The 21,865-nt window shown below is 39.7% G+C and overlaps 1 protein-coding gene across 1 annotated transcript; it reads left to right on the top strand.

Moving 5' to 3' along the window:
- The first annotated feature begins 5,867 nt into the window (after positions 1 to 5,867).
- Positions 5,868 to 20,401, top strand: LOC121960759 (progressive ankylosis protein homolog). The gene is made up of 12 exons (XM_042510610.2): positions 5,868 to 6,447; positions 8,243 to 8,459; positions 8,656 to 8,774; positions 9,051 to 9,134; positions 9,230 to 9,400; positions 10,297 to 10,431; positions 11,114 to 11,206; positions 11,294 to 11,386; positions 17,264 to 17,393; positions 17,525 to 17,648; positions 17,862 to 17,961; positions 19,505 to 20,401. The coding sequence occupies exons 1-12, from the start codon at positions 6,352 to 6,354 to the stop codon at positions 19,631 to 19,633; spliced, it is 1,491 nt and encodes a 496-aa protein (XP_042366544.1). The 5' UTR covers positions 5,868 to 6,351; the 3' UTR covers positions 19,634 to 20,401.
- Positions 20,402 to 21,865: the final 1,464 nt, after the last annotated feature.

Raw genomic sequence — 21,865 nt, 5'->3', positions numbered from 1 at the left:
TTCTATCAAGGGCAGATTTTTCCACAGGAATAAAGTGCTCAGTAATATGTGCTGTAAAAACATCTATATTATCAGGTCAACCATTAAGGTGGATTTACAGTGTTAATCCTTAAACACATGGATCAACATCATTTCTCATCTGCTGCATTCAGACACCTTCCACAATCATTTTAACAAACCTAAGAAAATTTGTTTGGTCAAAACACAAAAAACAAAAACACAGAAAAAAACATAATAAGCAACTTCGCAAGAAATGTCCTGCAAACTGCAATTTGCAATCCCCACCACTGGATGTCACTATTTCTCCTGAAATCTTACACACTGTTCTTTTAACTGCTTGAAACCTGAGCAAATATTATTATCACTTTTAATCTACTAATATCCTGCCATTTGCAGGACATTTCTTGTCAAGTTGCTCATTGACTTTTTTCCATGTTTTGTATTGAAAATTAATCCAATTGGTTGAGAGTTCAAAGGTTTAACTACTTGTGAAAGGTGTCTTAATGCAGCACAAGAAAAGTGATGTTGATCCTGGTTTCAAATTGTTGTTTGTCTCAAAAGCCTGGAAAAAAAGGCAAGACAGATTTTTAATATAGTATCTATGCTGATATTTCCAAAACTACATGTATCAGTTAGATATAAAATTGTTAAATGATTCATGGGGGAGATTTACACAACTGCTACTCTTCCTTTTGACTCCTTTCTGCACTTCCCTAATTTCTGACCACAAAATCCAACGTCCTGTGTCCTGTGTCCTGTGTCCTATTTTATACATACAGCATATTCAGCACACTACGAGTTCTGCTATATCAGTCATTTCCTCTGCTGTGTGTGTTACCATGCAACAGATGAAGTGATGCTGCTGTTGCATCAGTCAGTTACATGCACTTAAATTCATTTATACATTGAAACCTAACACATCGGCAGGCACATATGGATGGACAGACGACGTGCTGTCAGGACCCGGTTCAGCACAATGCCTCCACATGAGGCAGGAAATCAATAACTGCTCAGCTTAGTCGCTGGAGAGGAGGTTGCCAACTAAGCAGTCAACAATGAGGGCATGGCAGATCTGTCAGACTACTCAAGAGCTAATTGTGTCATTAATTATTGACAGTGACAACGGACAGTTATCGACAAACCCTGTATCATCTACACAACCTAACCTGCGGGGCACTGATAGAAACACACTCACAGTCTTGTTTAGTTGTTAATATTTGATTTGTCTCTTCATGTGCACAAGTGATCACATTAAAAGACACTACAGATAAATATGAAATGTATTCTGCTCCCTCTACTAGTAGGAATTCAGCCAACTGTCCTCTTTATGATCAATTTTTTATTGCTTTTATTATCTTTACACTGTGCAGGTGCAGCAAGACAAGAGCCCAGTCCTGCCCTGGTGATCTTTATCTCACCTGTCATGGAAAATTATTCAATATGAAAGTATTTGAATGGCATCATGTATAACTGTATAAATGCATGATTCATACATGGTCATGGTTTAGGTACTTTTCCTCAGAGTCGCTCACTATCTTAACCTTCAGACACCCTGCAGCCTCCTCACAAGTCTGCATGAAGACAGTGAAAGACCCCCCAAAAGTACCTAAACCATGTACAAATCATACATTCATTCAGTTACTATCATACATGATGACATTCAAATACTTTCATACTGAATAATTTTCCATGACATCACCCCACCCTATAACATCAAAGTGAAATAAAGAATACCTGGAGAAGTTAAATCACAATCTAAATAGAAAAATAGATAACATAAAGTGGAAATAAAATAACTGTTATATATTTTATAACAGCACTGAAGTTAAAAATAAAAAAGATAAGATAGATAGTATGCCGCTGCTGGTGTATCAATAGGAACAGTGACTAACGTGGCATTTATATCTATATGGGAAGACATCAGTAAATAAGGTCAGAAATTGGGGTCAACAACGTACATTTGATGACCGTGATGTTTGTGCAGTGGTGTGATATGTAAGGAAAAGCAGAACTCTTTCTCAGGTGACTAAGAAGTTCACTGTATATTAAAATGTTTTGGCCAAAGAAGATAAATAAATGCAGAGGAGCTGGTGTCTCAGGTGGTTGTCAGGGCTGTATGCATCGTGACAAAAACACCTGTGGACACGACTCAGCACAACAAGACGAAACAAGAAGAGTTTCAGAAGCACCCATCACGAGCTCTGCAGCCGCACATGTGATGCAACATAAATCACTGTGAGGAAAGTGAAGAGGTGATTGATATACTGCAAAAGCAGAGACAACATCCAGATTGTTTACCAAGCTCTCTGCGTTGTTTGACATCTAGTTCCTCTCCGGAGTTTATGACTAACATGCAATGATACACTCCTTCAGTGCCAACTCAGAATCAGCTGCTTTTTTGTGCTAGAGTTGAATATTTCTGCTGAAGTTGGAAAATTTTGTCTAAAGATGGAGTTCAAGTGGAGCTTTCTACTCTCTGACATGCAGCTCTTCTGTTTAAAGCACGCTCACAAATGACCACCAGAGGGCAGATTGTATCACCCAAAACAAAAAAGCTTCAATATCTAATATATAAACTGTGCTGTTCTTATGTGCACTTGATTTGCAGGTTTTTCATTGCTGCACTTTTAATTCCTTAGTTGAATTTGAGGCAACTCATCACTGCACTGTAAATGCATTTCTGGTAGGTTCGATTGTTAAAATTTAATTTAATTTAATTTTATTTTATTTTTAAAGCTATATCTTATTCTGTCTTTATTTATTTTATCCTGTTTTTTGTTGTTTATTGTGTTCAAATTTAATTCTAATGCTGTCCTTCATCTGATTAAAGCACTTTAAATTGTCTCAGTGTTTAAAAGAGGCTCCCTTGCCTACATTTGTCATTCATTAACAGTTTGTGATTATAAATCCTAATTGTACATCACAACAGTACACTGCACAGTTACCTGAAAATCCAACTAATGTGTACTACCATGTTTTTATTTGAAAAGCTTAATAATAATAATCTCAATGGCCAATATTGCAAACACTTGGCAACTAAAAAAAATCTAGGCTGATAAATAGCACTAAAAGGAAAAATATCTGATTTGTGGGTGAACTGTCCCTTTAACAACTCCCTGCATCTAGATTTTTTTAATACGATCACTGGAATGTATCTTATGCCTGTTTAATGTTTGGCAGCCAGATGTGTTCAGACTTCCTGGAGTCAGAGAACCGAAAAATCACAAAATGTCTTCATTATTGTAAATGTTAAACGCAAATAGGTGTTTAGATTAGTGTGATAAGAGACATCTACTACCCTGCAAACCCATGAAAAGAGTTTCCTACTCCTTAAAAGACACACATACAACAGAATAAATGTTGCGGGGGGGTTTATAATCTGGGGAACTTGGATTTCCAAGTCATGAAAAATGAATGCTAAAATAAAAATGCATGCCAATATCAATAATATCCAAAGTCGCCACCTCCTACAGCAAAAAACAAAAACAACACTGCTAAGCTATGACATTATTATTGATACACACAGATATGCATTAACTGACGAGGAGTCCTGACTGTTGCAACCACTCAGACACATTTATACAAGAATACCTGGGCACAACTCATACTATGTTATCCAAAATCAAACCCACAAAGCAAGTAGTAGTGCACGCAGTTGCACAAAACACACTTCTGGACATAAAACTCAACTTGTAAAAGTCAATGGTTTATTTTCAAAAGAAAATCACAAAGTCCTGCGGTGTTATCAGTAAACAGTTATCAGTAAACGTAATAAAAAAGCTGACATTATGAAGGAATTATACTGTAGCTTTTGGATTTAACACACAACTCGCAGGTACGAGCTCTTTAGTAAACATCTGACTTTGGTTACAGCTGCAGGGGAAAGGCATGTCTGCTAGTAAAAGGCGGTCTGTGTCAACTGGTAAAATTGCTACAGAAGCTGAGTTTCCCTCAGGCAGCCAGCAGACGCACAAACAACTGTGTGTTTTGACTGAAAATTAGGTTGCAGACTTTACTCACAGCACTCAACAGTAGCATTCTTCCATATCACATTAACTCTAAACAGACGATGATAGCATATCTCTGTGTGTGAAAGGGAAACTGTAGGACATTGTGCATTAGTTTGACATTGAGCATCATTTAGCATTTCTGCAGATTGAAAACTTCAGCTAGTAAGTATAGCTGAAAGATTTGTATTTTTTAGTCAAATGACTGTTTCCAATGTAAAAAAAAGAACATTTGTACTTGATATGCATATGCAATTTGATATTCAAATAGCCTATATCTTTCAGAATAACATCCATTTCTGAAAAGTTTACAGAATTTTCTTTTTCTACTGAGCATCAGAATCAGGTTTATTGCCAAGTAGGTTTTCACATATGAGGAATTTGCCTTGGTTTACTGCGTTTATCGCAGAACAAGAAACACAACAGGAGAGAAGAAACCCCCTCCCAACTGAAAAATTACCAACAGTCCTTAAATAAGGTAGAAATATAAACTGATGAGAATCAAATAGGCTCAACCATTTCGCTCATGTACACACACTTACTTGATATGAGACATTTTACAACAAAGGGAATGTTACAGATAAGCTCACACATCAATATATACAGTGCAAGATACTGAAGTGAAATAACAAAACAACTTTCAGTCTATTTAAGAGATTTTAGGGTTTTTCTTGTTTGTCTACTTGACTCTAATCTCCAAAATACTCTCAGTCCAGTGTAAAAAAACATCATATCACAGAATTTGGTCAAATGCATCTGTGACAGAAAGATACTTTTGTGTCAGGGGACATTTCATTTTACTGTGTGCAGATGTTTATGCTTTTCTACATGTTTGGCTGCTTTCTGTCAAATTTGGTGCTCTATCCACCAGGGGTCAGCATTTCACTAGCTATTGCTACCAGGGCTTATTTGTTTCAAAGAAGAGGTACAGTGTAAACATTAAAAAATAAAAAAAAGTTAAAACTTACATGTGCCCAAGCTATCCTTCTTATGTGATTGTATTATAACATTTAGGTATAAGGGGGTTTGCCACCATCTAAATCCAGTTAAGATATAAGCACACTTAAAGCACACTTGCTTTTTCCCCCAAATTCTGATGACTTGTGCATATAGAAATTATAAATCCCCTAAAAATAAATGTGCTGTAAACACATATTATAAGCTGTTGACAAAGTATTCAGTTCTTTTACTTAAGTAAAAGTAGTAATACCACACTCTGAAAAAACTGTTACAAGTAAAAGTCGTGCATTGAAAATGTTACTAAGTAAATGTAAGTATGATACCCCCCAAAACACAAAATGATTAAAAAAAAAACCTTACAATTATTTTTTTTAAAAAGATAATAAAAATACAATGTATTTAAATTAAAAAAAATATATATATAGAAAAATGCCCCAAAAAACACAAAATTATTTTTTTAAAATAGGAAAAAAAATCTTTAAAATTCAAAATTATATAAAAAAAACCTTATATTAAAAAAACAACCTAAAATTAATTAATAAATAAATACATTTTCTGTGAATTGACTGACTGATCAACTAACAATTGCACCTGTACTTGTATAAACAGTTTGGTAATTTAATTAATAAACTCTTCATATGTTTTTCATACAAAAATCTTAATTTTCAAAGTAATTAAAGCTGCAGATAAATATAGTGAAGTAAAAACTACATAGTTTCCCTCTGAGATGTAGTGGAGTGCGAGTATAAAGTGGCATGAAAAGTACATGTACCTCAAATTCCCTCTTAATTACACTACTTGAGTATATATAGTAGTTATATTCCATCACTGCATGATATGCGGTGCAGTGCGTTCAGGCAGTAATAATAAAAGCCAGGTTTAGACTTGCTGATGATGTCACGGCCGGGATGCCTGGCCCACGTGCGGGCAGCAGTGTGTTCCAGCCTCGCGGAGGGAGGGTCGACAACAACCGGACTGCGCAGCACAGGCGCAGTCAAACGCGGAGCCAGAGAAACTAATCCAACCAGTGTCGGATTATCGTTTTCATCCAAATCGCCGCTGTGAGAAGCCTCCTCGCTCAAATTCGGCGCTGTTTTTGATGTCACCTTGCGTCTCCCCCCACCCCCTTGATGATGATTTGCGAGGAAGATGCGCCGGTCTGAAATTTCCGTTGACCTTCGCCTCCGCTCAGCAGCATCGGATCATTGTGAAGCGCCGCCGCCACAGGAGCGCCCCGGCTCCTGCCGCTGCCCCACTTAACCTCCCTTTTCTCTAGAAATACAGGTGCTCTGACTTCCCCCCCAAGCCAGCTCAGCTTTGATTTTCTTTTTAATCAATCAAGACCGAGGCAGATGCCCCTCGCTGTCTCCTCCCGGCTTGTACTATGGTGGAGTTTCCATCTCTCAGTCCTTACTGGCCTCTCATCCGCTTTCTGGTGCCTTTGGCGATCACCAATGTTGCCATCGACCTCGGGGAACAGGTAACGTTTCTGTTTTGCTAACCTAAAAATAAGCTATAGCGTTGCGTTTTTGCTAGCAGCTAACGGGTTTTAACGCTTTCCTCTCCCTCGCTGTGGGTGTTTCAGTGTGTCCCCCGCTGCTGTTTCACAGCATTAATTTTTTAACACACACACCGTTTGTCCAACACTGACACCGGATATTTTGACAGTTTCTCCCGTTAAACGCGGCTGCTTGTGTTGTAGCTCGAGCTAGCTTAGCTTTGAGGCACTGTGAAGATATCCGTTAGGTTTTTTTTATATACATTATTTAGGAGGAGGGAAGACAGAGGGAGGCCCTTGTTTATTCTGAGATGTTTTTGTCGCTAAATTGTGTCAGCAAAAAAAATGCGGATTTTGTATTGTTCACCCAGCCTGTGCTGGATAAGCAACGCACCACAAACCTCAACCACCTGACTGTGATTTGTTTGACATTTGATTAATCAGTAAATCAGGGCCTGTTTGTGGATCATGGCGGATCATGTGCACACATTAAACCGGCGTTTTTCTTTTAATTGTCATATATTCCTGCTTGGTCATTTCCTGTCCTATCTCAGCCATAAACAGCACTGTGCAGTCTTAAGCCACCATGGATTTGGTATTTTAGCAAGTTTATAATGATCATACATATTTATTTCTCAGTAGTGCCTTTAGTAAAATACATCAATAACATACAGGACATATGTATACAGTATTAAAACAGCAAATATTTCAGAATAAAACAACTTCAACAGGCCAAAGTTGCAATTAGTGTGCCTTAAACTATCTTGGACAGACAATGTGAGATTCATAATGCTAATTTTCTGGTGTATTTACACCAAGTTGCATAAGCCATGTCTAAAGCTCAGTCTTGATTGATTACATACACACATTACATGACATATTTCCTGTATGTTCTGGTTGTATATTAGTAAAGAGACTACTTAGAAATAAATATGTATGATCATTATAACCTAGGGTGGCCTTAGACGTTTGCACAGTATATTTATTTCTCAGTCTCTTTATTAAGATACATAGAATACATGGGACATGTACAATGCATTAAAATACCAAAAAAGGGTCAGATCAAAATGACTTCGACAGACTGAAGTCAGTATTTAGTGTAAAACATTGAATCGCACAACCATAACAAAAAAAGGTAGCTCACACAATCTATACTGAGCTTTGGACATGTCTTGTAAAAACACCAGACGATTGGTTTTGTAAATCTTATATTGCAACTTTAGCCTGTTGAAGTTGTTTTATTCTGAAATATTTGTGTGTTTCCTGTATGTTCTGGTTGTATTTTAGTAAAGAGACTACAGGGAAGTAAACATGCATGATCATTATATCATCTCAAAAATGACAAAGTTTAAGACTTTTGCACAGAACGGTATGATCTGCCCTCTCCCAAGGGGAGCAGATAGTGTGAGGAAAAAAATGCATTGTAGCCAGGAGATGTGAGGATTAAGCTTATGTAATGTCTCTGTTAGCTGGTATAAATAGCACGCAGTTCTGCAAAGGGAAAAGGGCAGCTGTAGTAGTAGTTGTGAATGGAAATAATTCTTGGATGAGGAGTTGTGGGTGTTTCCTGTCCAGACATTTTGATGCACTCGTTGCACTAGTCAAAGGTCTTTTTTTTATTGTCATTGTAAAGCGGGTATTCATTTTTAATGCAGGGCAGTGGTGGAGCACCATCTGGTCAGAGATAAAGTTAGGCTAAGTCATGGTCATGTGGGCTAGTCATGCTGCCATACTGAACTTCTCCCTGTCACCTCTCCCCCTGTAATGTCTTTTCCAGGCCCTCAACAGGGGCATAGCCACCGTTAAAGAGGATGCAATTGAAATGCTGGCCAGCTACGGCTTGGCCTACTCCCTGATGAAGTTCTTCACCGGACCCATGAGCGACTTCAAGAATGTGGGTTTGGTGTTTGTCAACAGCAAGAGGGACCGGAGGAAGGCTGTGTTCTGCATGGTGACGGCCGGGGCCATCGCGTTCATCCTTCACATCTTGATAGGTGTGTGTTTAAAGGTTGTTTGTGCATCCGTGATGAGACGCTGCGCTTAAACCACATCCTGTAAAAGTGAAGTTTTGGGTATTTGTGGCAAACCCTAAGTTTTATTGTTGTGTAGCGCCTTATTCTGCAGCTCAAAACAACGTGTAGAGATGAGCTCCTTAACCTCTATACACACATTTTCTCTTCTTCTCTCTAGCTTACACAGATTTAGGATACTACATCATTAATAAGCTCCACCATGTGGATGAATCTGTGGGGCATAAGACAAGAAAGGCCTTCTTATACCTGGCTGCGTTCCCCTTGTTGGATGCGATGGTGAGTGTGCAGCATCGCAGGATTATTCTACATGAGAAGTTATATCGTGCAAGCATGGATTTAAACACACCTGACCTAGAAATAGCTGGTTTTTAATCCTCTGTCCATGCTGGCGTCAAAGTGATAGTATATTCCCTGCTTTTGAGGCTCATGTCCTTTTGTATAAAGCCAGTCATCCAGCTTGTGGTTGAGGAAATTGCCAAAATAGAGCTTTTGTTTTGAGTTTAAAGCGTGGTGTCTCGGGATAACATCTCTGTCCATTGTTTTCCTCTGAAGGCGTGGATTCATGCAGGGATTCTTCTCAAGCACAAGTACAGCGTCATAGTAGGCTCAGCCTCAATCTCTGATGTTGTGGCCCAGGTAATGAGATCCATTCCTGTCTTTCCAATTTACTCCTGAAAGCTACATTTGAAGAGTTGGGAGAAAGTTTTGTGGATTTCTGGTCTTTGTTGCAGATTGTGTTCGTGGCCATCCTCCTCCACAGTAACTTAGAGTGTGTGGAGCCTTTACTCATCCCGATCCTTTCCCTGTATATGGGTGCCTTGGTCCGTTTCAGCATAGTCGGTTTGGGTTACTACTGTAACATTCACGACAACATCCCAGACTCCAGTGGGCTTGATGTGGGCGTAAGTGCTGCCTTTTTAACGTTAAACCTTAAAAGTTTGAGTCAGAGTCTTTGGTAATGACAAAAAGAAAAATATGACAGAAATAAATGACGGATATGGACTTTCTATCAAAACTAAAAAAGACAAAGCAGTTAGTTAAATTTTGTAATAATAAAATAAGGACAATTTTGTCTTAAACAAGGTGTTTGATCATTTAATTTAAATTTTACTTTTTGTTTGATGGATTTTTATTTTTTGCTTTTTGGCTTTTATTGAACAGCCTTTCTACATGGGACGCCTGCTCTACCAACTGAAACATTTCTGAAAATACACATTAACATCAATCCAAAATATTATTTGCAAAAATAAATTAGCATATTCATTAAAAAAAAACATTTAGCTTACAGTACACAACATTGATGATAGGCAAAGTGTTAGCAGTGAATCCTTGTTCAAATATGTGAGCTTGCTAACGCTAAATCACTGCGCTCACTTATCCATAATGACGAGCAGAACTAGTCATCTAACATGTAGGTACAATGTAAACACATTGGCCAGTTTGCTGTATCATTATTCCAAGTGTACTGACATTTTTCTCAGTAACAATGGATCGTTTTGCAACTTTTCGAGCAAAAGACCAACACACCTCAGAAGCCTCTGGCAAAGGGTGAGGCTAACGCACCTAGCCATGCTGCTGCTGACTTAGCAGCTACAGCCAAGCGCAAACAGGAAAAGACCAGAAAATATTCAGAGAATTCTCTTAAATGCAACTGTTTTTTTTACAATACATACAGTAGGGAGTCCCTGTTCTGTCTCTCTTTGAGCTAAGGGGTTCTTGGCCTGAAAAATGCAGAAGACTGAAATGAGGAATTAAGCAAACCAACAGTGACTTATTGGATATGTCTCAATCCCTGCAGGGCGATGCCACAATCAAAAAGATGCTGAGTTTCTGGTGGCCTCTGGCCCTCATCCTGGCCACTCAGCGCATCAGCCGACCCATCGTCAACCTCTTTGTGTCTCGCGACCTCAAGGGGACCTCTGATGCCACAGAGGTGGGTGTATCAGGAATTTAAATCCACCACAACTGTTTATTTTAGAAACCATTTCTCTGTCATGGCTCATAGTGACTAACAGTCATGCATGATTAAAAAGAGCTAACGTTTTTGTTTTTGTCACATTTCTTCTGGATGTTATTAATAAAGCTGCCAGAAATTACTTTAAGAGGGACTTTACAGCTTTGTGAAGCCACTGGACTAATTTTTCCCTCAAGTTGTTGCAGATGAAAAGCCAGATGCTAGCAAACTCCCGCTGGAGCTTTCTGGCTTACAGAGACCCTAACTACTAGAGACAATACAAAGCTGTTTACCAGAATGAACTGGAAATCATTGACAACACTGGCTGCCAGTGGTTTGGGTGATTCACCATGTACATGTGGAACTCAGGGCATGATTACACTGAGTGAAAACATTCCTACATGGCCCTACTGTCCCCGCGTAAAGCCTGACACTGTCGTTGTTGTTTGGGACACAATGGCAAGCTCAAGGCTGTTATCCAATCATAAACTTGTGAAAAACCACACGCTGCTGGGAAAGTGAGAGACACGCGTGTTGCCTTCGTGTCTGCTATTGTTAGACACCTGCCATTAATTTAGCTGTGTGTGCCACGTGTGGTATTTTTGACATTAAAGCGGTAGCGTGCTGATGACTTATAGCTGCCGTGTCTTTGTCATTCCAGGCTGTGGCTGTCCTCACGGCCACATACCCTGTGGGTCATATGCCCTACGGTTGGTTAACCGAGCTGAGGGCAGTGTACCCTGCCTTTGACAAGGTAATTGAGACTCTCTCTGCTAATTTTTGCTGCAGTTTATTGTAGACAGGTTTGTTTATGCCACTGATATTCCTCTCTTACCAACAGAACAATCCCAGCAACAAGCTGAACGCTGGCACCCCTGTCACCAAGTCCCATATTAAAAAGTTTACATTCTGCTGTCTGGCTCTATCACTCACGGTAAGATGATCGTGAATCTTTCTTTTTCTTCCTTTTCATGCGCTGTTTTTACTCTCACAATACGGCACGAATTAACCTCGGAAAGAGGGTGTGGTGAACTGTTTGTTTTTATGGTCGATGTGGAAACAATCCTGAATATCTGGCTGGAATGTGTGATGCCAAATCTATGAGGTTTGGTGCTGGAAGAAAAATAATCGGCAACAAGTTTGATAATCAATTCATTGTTCTAGCGTAGTGGTTCTCAGCCTGGGGTCGGCGGACCTTCAGTGGTCCGTAACCCTTAAAAACCTGGGTTGGCAGCAGTGATGCCTTTAAAAATATTTAAACCTTCAAACCGTGAACCGTAAATGGCTTTGCCTTATTTTGAAAACATGGGGAAAAAAGTCAATGGGCAACAAAAAAATGTCATGCTATATACAAGAAATGTGTAGATTTGTAAAATTATTACATATTTTGAAGTATTTTTACAGAAAAAATAGCATTTTTGGCACTTTTTCAGGTCATTTCCTCATTTGTTTGTTTCTTTCGTTTTGATTTATTTTGTAATTTTTAGGCAATTTTCTTGTACTTTTAGAAACGGGAGCCATTTCTTATTAAGTTTCTCATTGCCTTCATGCTTTTGTTTTTTTTTTTTTGTTAAGAAATCAAGCCAATTTGCTTAGGATTCAAAGGGTTAGGGGAGTTCCAGAGGGGCCATGGAAAATTTGAAATAGACTATTTTTACTATTTATTATTTCACAATAGAAATGAGCCAAATGTGTCGTAAGAGTCGTAAGAGTCATAAGAGTGACTCCTTTGATCAGAGGTTTCACTTCCTCTTCACGTCTTATTCATATCTAATGATCAAACTCTTTTCAGATGAAACAAAATCAAACGGGGGTCTGTGATCTAATGTGTATCAATTTAGCGGTCCTTTACACGAAACAAGTTGAGAACCACTATTCTAGTCAATTATTAAACAAAAATAATAAACGTTTTTTGACTCTGGCTTCTTAGATGTGAAAATTTGCAGCTTTTCGCAGCGCCTTTGGCGAAATTCTGACAGGCATATTCTGACATTTTATTGGCTTAACAATTCACTAAGCCTATAGCTGCTATGCACTGATTTAAGTACTCAATGTCATGCAATGACTGTAGCCAAAATGCACTTTAAAACCTGCTGCTGCCATTTATTGATATGTAGGACGCACTTTGTATCATCAATAATATTATCATTTATGCTTATATGTGTTTGTCACAGTTTTATGTTGTCATTATCTGCAGTTTTACCTTGTTTTTATCCTGTCTTAATGTTTAATTTAGCTGTCATGTAATGGATTATTTTGATTGTGTACAGCTGTAAGCCTGAGAGTAACCAAATGTAATTTTGTTGTACATCTACAATGACAAAGTGTCCTACATGTCTTACATTAAAAGCACTTACGAGGTTTACTAAAATCATCCACTTTCTTTTTAGACATTGTTTGCATTTAGAGGATATTTAAACATCTAGAACGATTCGTGTAGTTGATACAGCAAGCCTGAAGTTTCAGGATTCATTTTCATAATAGGCTTCCCTACTCTTTCTGTGTATGTGTTTACAGTCTAAGGTGTCCTTCGCTGAGACTTGACCTTCTTTACAGTAGGTGTTAGGTGTCAGTTGTCCCTCTGCGGTGTCCTACGACAACCTCATATCCATAGAAAGCCTTTTCTTTAAAAAAATGCATGAAATAGCTTATCCTGTAAACAGCAAATGTATTATGGCTTGTTTTTTTAAAATCTATTTCTGTACATGCTCCATCTCCAACAGGCAGAACATTTTTCGCAAAACACAACACCCATGCCATGTTTACCTTTTCGTAATCCTACTGTACCACAGATTGAAATATAACAGAGGAGGTCAGGGTTCAGCTCCGAAACCGACACAACCAGTCTGGTGTTGTGCAGAAACATGTCTGACACAGTTTTTGCAGAGCTTGCCAAAGGCAGTGCATTCAAAAGGTTTTCCACTGAATGAGCCCTGAACTTGAGGGCTTCCTCAGAAACTAAGGCAAAACGCGTGACTTCTAAATAAAGGTCTCACGTTCATTTAATTATGCCGGTACAGCTGTACGCTAATGAACAAAGTGATGGGGGCTCGCAGCTTAGTCGCAGGCGTACTCAATGTACTTTTCCTTTGCCATCCTGTCGCGGTTTCAGGTTGCAAAGAGAGGGAGACACATTAGAGTGGAATTTGTGAAGAGGCTAAGGGGCTTTTGTTTCCCCCTAAACACACCCACCCAAGCTTTAAGAGCTTATTAAAATAGGCATTCACGTAAAATATATCAGTTAACACATTCCAAAAGCTCCTCGCAGGTGTACTTTTTCTGCTAAGTAATGAGTGCTGCAGTCACACTGTGTACACTGCTGCCCAGTGTTTATGTTTTTCAGCAAAATGTTTGGATAACTGTGCCAGCAGATCTGCACCAAAACTGTGATCCAGGCTCTCTCATCATATTTGCAAAGAGAATTTGTGTTAAGTAAAAAAGAGCCTTTGACCCAGATAGTTGTAACAGCCCGAATAAGAAAAACAGGAAGTTTTGTGGCCAAGGTTGGGTCTTATAGGAGGAGGAGGAGGAGGAGGAGGAGGAGGAGGAGGAGGAGGGTGGCAAACCAGATGTGGAATACCAGAGCTGTAAACATATATGTGCGGGTGTGTGCGGGTGTGTGTGTGTGTGTGTGGTGTGTGTGGTGTGTGCTCAATGCAGCACAACAGGCAGAAAGGTATGTTCTGTAATGGTGTTGAAAACACAAGCTGACAGCCCTCAAGCCAGGGCTTGTTCTGATTACACACGAAAGCAGAAATCCAACAGAATGAAAAACAGCCGAGGAGGCAGATGAAGTGCATATAAAAAAAAAAAAGGAGCTGAGTAATGTTCTGTCACGAAATAATTTCATCTTATGAAAGCAGACTGTGTTTAGGATGTCGAGGCAGTGAGTGTGGATGTCTCACCTTGTTTGGAGAAACCGCAGCTGAGTCAGGGGAGATGGCGGTTTCGCTTGAGCCAAACAAATTAGTTATTATGTGCCTCCATCTTACTAAAATAATGATAGCTTGTAAGGCGATACCAAATGAAATCATCAGTTACAAGTAATCTATTCCTATATTTTGGTTTAGGGGATCAAAAACCACAAAACCACATCAAAGGCACATCATTTCCTACTACAAGTGTAGTTTTGTAAGAAGAGTGAGATGCTGAGATGTTGGAATTACTCACGGCCATTTTTCTGTCAGAGGACTCAAAATATTGTAGTGCTTTCATCTCGTGCTGTGTTATCCCTTCTTCTTTTCTCTTACTGAAAAGCATGACTCTGTCAGCAACATAAAATAATTTTACATTTATTCATTTGGCAGACGCTTTTGTCTAAAGGGACTCACAAATGAGGTAAAATCTAAGCTACATTAGATCAAGGAAAAGCCTCTGAGAGTAAATAATGCAATACTCAATGTCTTAAAACGGTTGTTTGAAGAGAGAAAGGGCTCTGCTGACCGAATGGACTTCAGCTGAGCAGCATAATCAGATGGGACTGAAAGTTCATTAAAGTTGGTTGGGAATTAGTCAGATGTCTAAATGTTCTTGCAGACTTTGTTGGACAGACTGAGGTTGAGCTGAGCAGAAAGGCCTGCTGGGAGCACTGGGAGTTCACCCGAAGAGTGATTGAGTTAAAAGTAGCAGTGATGCATGTCAATACAGTTGGTCATCTGGTGTGAAGGACAGATAGCGCTCCGTGTCATCAGCATAGCAATGGTAGGAAAAACCATGTTGAAGAGGAAAAATGGACCAAAGGAAGTGGTGTATAGTAGGAAGACAAGGGGACCAAGCACTGATCCTTGCTGTACCCCAGTGGAGAAGAAACTTATCACCAATCGTTCTGGACCTTTGGCCTTGAATAGAAATCAGATTTGAACCTTTGAATATTAAGTTTGAGAACCCCAGATATAGATTGTACAAGTTTGAAGGGGTTCAGGGTGACAGCGACATTCGTAAAGTAGTAAACAAGTCAAGTTCATCCTCCAAACTAAGGCTCGCTAACTACGCAAATAACTGATGGGAAATGCACATCAACATTTTTTGCCGGCACTAGATAAACAAAAGCCAGAGACTTTATCGTACTATGTTGCTGTGAGCTATAAATACACCACTTAAATGCAGAAGATGTCATCTCAGAGCCCGACTGGGCAAAGCCTCTCTACCTCCATGCAGCTTCCTCAATCTTACTCAGACACACCTTGGGTCTGGGTCTGCAGCTGCCCTTACCAGAGAGCAGCATGACTGCAAGGAGCGCTCACTCTGCGGCTAAATCGAGGAACCAAAATGTCCCAGAAGCACACTGCAAACTGAAAAACCCTGAAAGAAAACAGCTGCTCAACTCAGTCAACTGAGGTGTCTCTAACTGATGATTTAAATCTTCAACTTTAAATGGAAAGCCTCATCGAGCGGGGCTGATTAGGTGGTTCACAGTGCCAAAGGCTGCTGGCAGATCCAGCAAAATGAGATTTCAGGGTTTTTACCACCGACAACAGTGCAGATTGAGTGGAAACCAGATTGGTTTAAAGAAGTAGATTATTTTGACAGGAAATCTGAGACAGGTAAAACTAATGAAAGGGAGTAGCGAGATCGGCCTGAAGTTTTTAACATTAGATTTTTTAACAAGATAACCTGAACCTGTCGACAAAGCCGAGGTGCAAGGTACAAAGTTATTTTTTTTTCAATTGCCTGGTCTGACAGCTGGGTCAGAAATGTACTTTCCCCTATACAATTTGTTTTATTTATTAGCAGTTATGCAATAATGGAAATGTGACTCTTAAAAATGACCCAATTTTATTGGCCTTGCGCTCAAACTTGTGGCAAACTGTGCAATACATAGAGATTTGCCCACATCCTCTAACGGCACCCAACTAAACTCCTGTTTCTAGGATAATTGAAATATCCTCTTGCCCTTCAGCTCACAGACTTTGTCTTGCTATTTTCACCAAAGTGCCCGATGGGTGCTGCTCATTTGCAGCTCTTAACAGACTCACTCCTATAGCAACTTCCACCATCAGCTTCTAAAAAATGATGTGCTTAATTCTTTTTAGCCGCTTGCATGATAGTGAACAAAAAATAAAGTAGATTTTGAGCACAGCTGATTGGTATTCATGTGAGGGATTGTTTCATAGAGGAGATAATTTGGGTGAATGTCAATTTAGTGGAAAAAGCAAAACCCGTCTTACCTTCTTGCCGAGATGCTCAAGCAGAAAGCATGATTGGTGGAAGAGGCAGCTGGAGTGGCAGTATTTCTTTTGGATGTATCCAGTTGTCGGTGGGCTGGGGACAGCAAAGACAGGGATTAAATCAGCTTTATTGACAGCAGACAAGTGAACACGTACTGCTGTAAAGTTGAGTTTTTTATAGTATGTTGCATTTTTGCATAGGGACGAGTTATATGTTTGAATGATGGGAATGTTGTGGAAAAACACCTTTCATGGCTCTCCAGGCCTGCTGGTGCTCGCTCTTCAGTCCAGATCGCACAGAAACTATCTTTATACAATTTTAAACAAACTGATGTAATATTCATGCTGAGATCAGTCGGGTTTATACTTCTGTTTAACACTCTCTAACGTGCTTTTAATTCAGTAATAGCTCGAGGCGCTTTGGTACCGCTGCACGTGCCTCGGCAACTGCTTCTAGAAACAATAACATTGTCTGTCATGTGTTTGCTCGCATGCTTGTTTTATGTGAACTTCAAAGGCCCACATTCAGTCCGAAACCCCTTGAGTTAATGAACTAATGAAATCTAATGAGGCGTGCGTGGCGACTCTATTGTGGTGCAGCGAACGCAAAAAAATTAATTTGCTTTTGTTCATTTTGTGTCCAGCTTTGCTTTGTGGTGTTTTGGACTCCTCATATATCAGAGAGGATCCTGGTTGATGTCATTGGAGTGGAGTACGCTTTCGCTGAGCTGTGTGTGGTCCCGCTCCGAATTTTCTCCTTTTTTCCTCTGCCAGGTAAGACACTCGATTTCAGATGTTTTTTTCAGCATCAAAGTCCAGCTGCATTTTCCTTCCTGCTGCGGCTTCAGCCGGGGCGCAGCTAGGACCAGTGGGGTGATGTTTCCACTTTGTGTGTGTGTTTGCAGTGACTGTTCGGGCTCATTTGACTGGATGGCTCATGACCCTGAAAAAGACCTTTGTGCTGGCCCCCAGCTCGGTTCTACGCATCATTGTCCTCATCACCAGTCTAGTTGTGCTGCCTTATATGGGGTAAGTCAACACTTCAGAGAACAGTGTCAGGGTCACAAAGGTCAGCACCGTGACTCAGGCTCAGTGTGGTATTTCACGCAGTATTGTGTTTAATCTGGTAACATGTTTACATTTTTTATATTCTTCTTTTTTTTTATTCCTAAATAGAGCAAACAGGAGGATGCACTTCCACACTTTCTAAATAATCCTTCAATGTAATCCTTTGTGCTTCAGGGTTCACGGGGCCACACTCGGGGTTGGATCCCTCCTGGCCGGCTTCATAGGAGAGTCGACAATGGTTGCCATAGCAGCTTGCTATGTTTATCGACAACAGGTGAGAACACCTGGGCTGAGGTTGTTGCAAACACAAGAGTACACACCTTATGCTGTGCTTCCTGCAGATCCCATCAGCAACCATTTTTAAGCAGGCGTACCTGCCACTTATTACAGTCATCCTGTTTAGTCTCAATAGAGGTATAACTGATACTAATCCACCATAAATACATGCAAGAAAAAAAGCAGATTTAGCACAGCTCCTCACATATTAAATTACTCATGTATATTGTATTTGACACATATTACTCTCTTATTGAAGAGAGATTTGCACATGAAGAACAATCCCACGTTTCTATCCCTGCAGTCTACGGCAAGACCGAAGTCAATAATTACGACTCGGTATTTCCAACCTCCCACATAAATGCGTCACAGTGCTTCTGCTCAGGAAAACATAGACGCCTGCTGCAAACTGATTTCTTTGACAAGTTTATGAGTTTCGCAAGCGTCGACAGGGGACCAACATCAGTTATCACAGCACCTTCGGCAAAGACAAGAGGCGTGGTAAACAAACTTTTATGATAGGGGTTGACAGAGATTATCTGTATCAGTGTTTTATTTTAATGATTGCCTGTAAAATTAATTGATGAAAAAGTGTGCATATTACTCTCAACCAACACCAGGGAAGGCAGCGTTAGCATGGGAGGAACTTTTACTGTGTAAAACCTTGGGAACTATTTTTATTCATTTTTTTCATTTAAATTTTCACTTGATTTTATAAAAAAAATTGCTGGGAACTTGCTCTATATGATGAATTTAAGTCTGGATTAAATACTTGCTAAAGGCAAGTTATTGTAGGTGCATATTGCTTCCAAATATCGGTTATCGGTCTCATTAAGTACTAATGAACAGTATCGGCCCTGAAAATCCAATATCGGTCAACCCCTAGTTTATGATACTTCACATTCTCTTCAGTCAGATAATCTTCACAAATAAACACCACTTTGAGCATTTTAGAAGCCTAAATGCAGTCACCAGAGGTAAAAAGTGAATGCCAGGCTAAACAAACTACACATTTGTTGTGCCGCCACCGCTACGAGGCTGTAAAGTGTTCAGTGAGTTTTGGCTCAATGACGTTCTGTAGTCTCGTTTAGCCACTTGTTAGCAACCGTCTATTTTAAACACGGAAAAGCTTCAAAGTTCACTATGGGGTTTTCACTGAGGTATTTCGTTTCATATGGCTTGGCTTAAAGTTGTCCTTTAAGTTGTTAGTTGTTGCGTGGTGTCAGTGATTACATCTTCCACATTTGAAAAAGCCCCGTGGTCTGCGATCACGCCAAAGGTCCTTTTGTTTCCCGGCAGATAATGTTTCCAGTCTGTAATTAGTTAGTGCTGATAACCAGAGGCATAACCTAATGAGGTCATTGGAGACAGAAGGCTCTGCATACTTCCATCTTCACATGAGGATTACTCAACCAGATATCGTGTTCGTCAGTCATTAGATTAGCACGATCATGGTCTCAGCTGCAGTTTTTGGCAGTGATACTTCTCCTTTGATCGAATTTTAAGGATTTTAAAGACTTCGTTGTTGTCCGTCTCCACAGAAAAACAGTGAGATGTCCAATGAGCTGGTGGTGGAGGGCGAGGACTCTGCCCCGATGAGCGAGGTGTGCTCCCGGACTCAGATGGACGCCATAGAGGAGCTCCAGGAGGAGGAGGAGGAACAGGAGTGAACTCTGACTGCAGGGGAAGGTAAACCTCCATGTGGAACTTTTGCTGAAGAGGAGAGCGCCGAGTGTTACAGTGCTGGAGAGGAGAGAGGACCCGAGTATGGTTTTGGTTTCAGAGGTTCTCCCGACAGACTAAACTTTGACTAAGAGTGACGAGGTCTTCCCCGCGTCGACCTCACACACCATTAAAACGCACACTGTAAAGAAAGCCATGCACCCTCAAGTGTTCATCCATCAGTGTAAATACCGTAACGTCTTCCGATTTTTTTTTTCATCATCGGCCGGTGTATTAACCACTATCATGTGTTTACTGGTAAACAAGGGAAAAACGACACAGGAGAACTTTTCCTCCTCAGCAGCGAGAATGAAACGTCTGTCGAGTGCTAGTGGAGTTGCCAAAATTACAGAGTTCATTATTTTATGTTATTTTATCAAGATTAAGCGGCAAGGCCTTGCTTGAATTCAAATATAGACATGTTGTGGGACTTGTTGGGTTGTGCAATCGTATTTTACATACAACGGTGTACAGATTATTGTTGTTTTATATAGGTAATGCAATGTGTATATTTAATTGCCCAGAGGGGTCAGGAATCCCTCGTTATATCACTGCGTGTTACGGAATACAGTTATGATTGTTCACTTTCCATGCAGTCTGAGAGTCCATCTACTTTTGTTTTGCCAAGCATTTTCCTGGTAGTATTCAGACTGTCGTACGTACTGTATATACTGTATAGGCATTCTTATTTGGCAAATAAATTGCTTTATTATTAACCCTTTTGTTTTGTTGGGTTTAGGTCTTTCACCCATACACAGGGACTTGAGAAAATTGATGCAATTTCTTTTGAGAACATGGGGGGAAAAAGGAGAGGGCAAGTTGGCCAAAAATGTCAGGAAAATTGCAAAAAAATGTAAAATGGTAAAACGTGACAAGAAAATTACTTTAAAATGAGCTGTGAGGAGATTATTTATTATCCCAAAAAAGAAAAATTTACATTAGAAATTTTAAATTATGTAACACAAAAGTATATATTATTTTATAGTCATTTTCTTGTCTCTTTTTGGTTTTTTACTTACTAACTTTTTACTAATTTCTTGCTCATTTTTGGGGTCATTGCCGCCTTCCCCAAATAGGAAATTTGAGGATGACATTTAGGGCTTTGGAAAACTTTACTTCTGAATCATTTTATAGACAAATTAACCCTTAAGAACCTGGATCAACATCAATTTTGCTGTCATCAATCAGGTGCCGATCAGAAGCATTTAAACCTGAGACTGTAGAGAAAATAGGTGCAACTGTCTGGAAAATGCAAAAAATAAAAGGAATAGTAAAAGGTGACAAGAAAATAACTTAATTTAGACATGGGGAGATTATTAGATCTTTTTTTTATTTTAAAGGAAAAAAATCTCCAGACAACTATATTTGTATTTGTTCTTATATTTTTATATTTAACGTTACATTATTTGATATTTATTTTTAAGTTTTAAGTTCATTTTCTGGTCTCTTTTATATTTTTTCCTTTTGATAATTTTCAGGTAATTTTTTTGTAACTTCTTACTAATTTCTGGCTAAAGTTTAGTTGCTTATTGCCTTCTTTTCATGTTTTTGGAAGAAATCATGCCAATTTGCTCGAGTTTCAAAGGGTCAAAGGCCCTGTGTGGAGTTACAGGCATCTAGCGATGAGATTGCAGAACTGAAACGTCTCTCATGCGCCGAGCATGTAGGAGAAGGAAGCACAAACGGCCCTATCTAGAGCCGGTGTTTGATTTGTCCGTTCTGGGCTACTGTACATAGATACCCTTTGGAAGAGGAACCGCTCTGAGTTGTCACAGCAAACACAACCCTGATACAAACACTTGATTCTGTCATTTAGGGCAAACACGTGCTTGGACCTGTACATATATTACCACAGCGTCAGTGTTTGGCTGCCAGACTAAAGGTAAAGAATTTGGGCCTACCTGTTGTCTTGCTGTCCCAGTCCTGATGCAAAGGCCGTCACTCGGTCAGCTCGCTCTCTGTGGTCCATTACAGCGAGCTGTACTCCGTTGACAGTTTAACACACACGAAAACATCTGAAAAATACCTTGAAAAAAACTTCATCTGGAAGAGAGAAAACAGTCCATCCTGCTTGTAGCATTCAAAAACCTGATCGTCTGGGGTCACCCACCTGGTCCCAATTGTCTGTTAATCACTTTGACATGCCCCCCTTCAAAACTACACCTGAGTAAGCCCAGCCC

The sequence above is a fragment of the Plectropomus leopardus genome, chromosome 21 (assembly GCF_026936395.1).
Source record: "Plectropomus leopardus strain MGB_pleo_1.0 chromosome 21, ASM2693639v1, whole genome shotgun sequence".
NCBI lineage: Eukaryota > Metazoa > Chordata > Actinopteri > Perciformes > Serranidae > Plectropomus > Plectropomus leopardus.
This window is presented reverse-complemented; position numbering and strand designations above follow the sequence as displayed.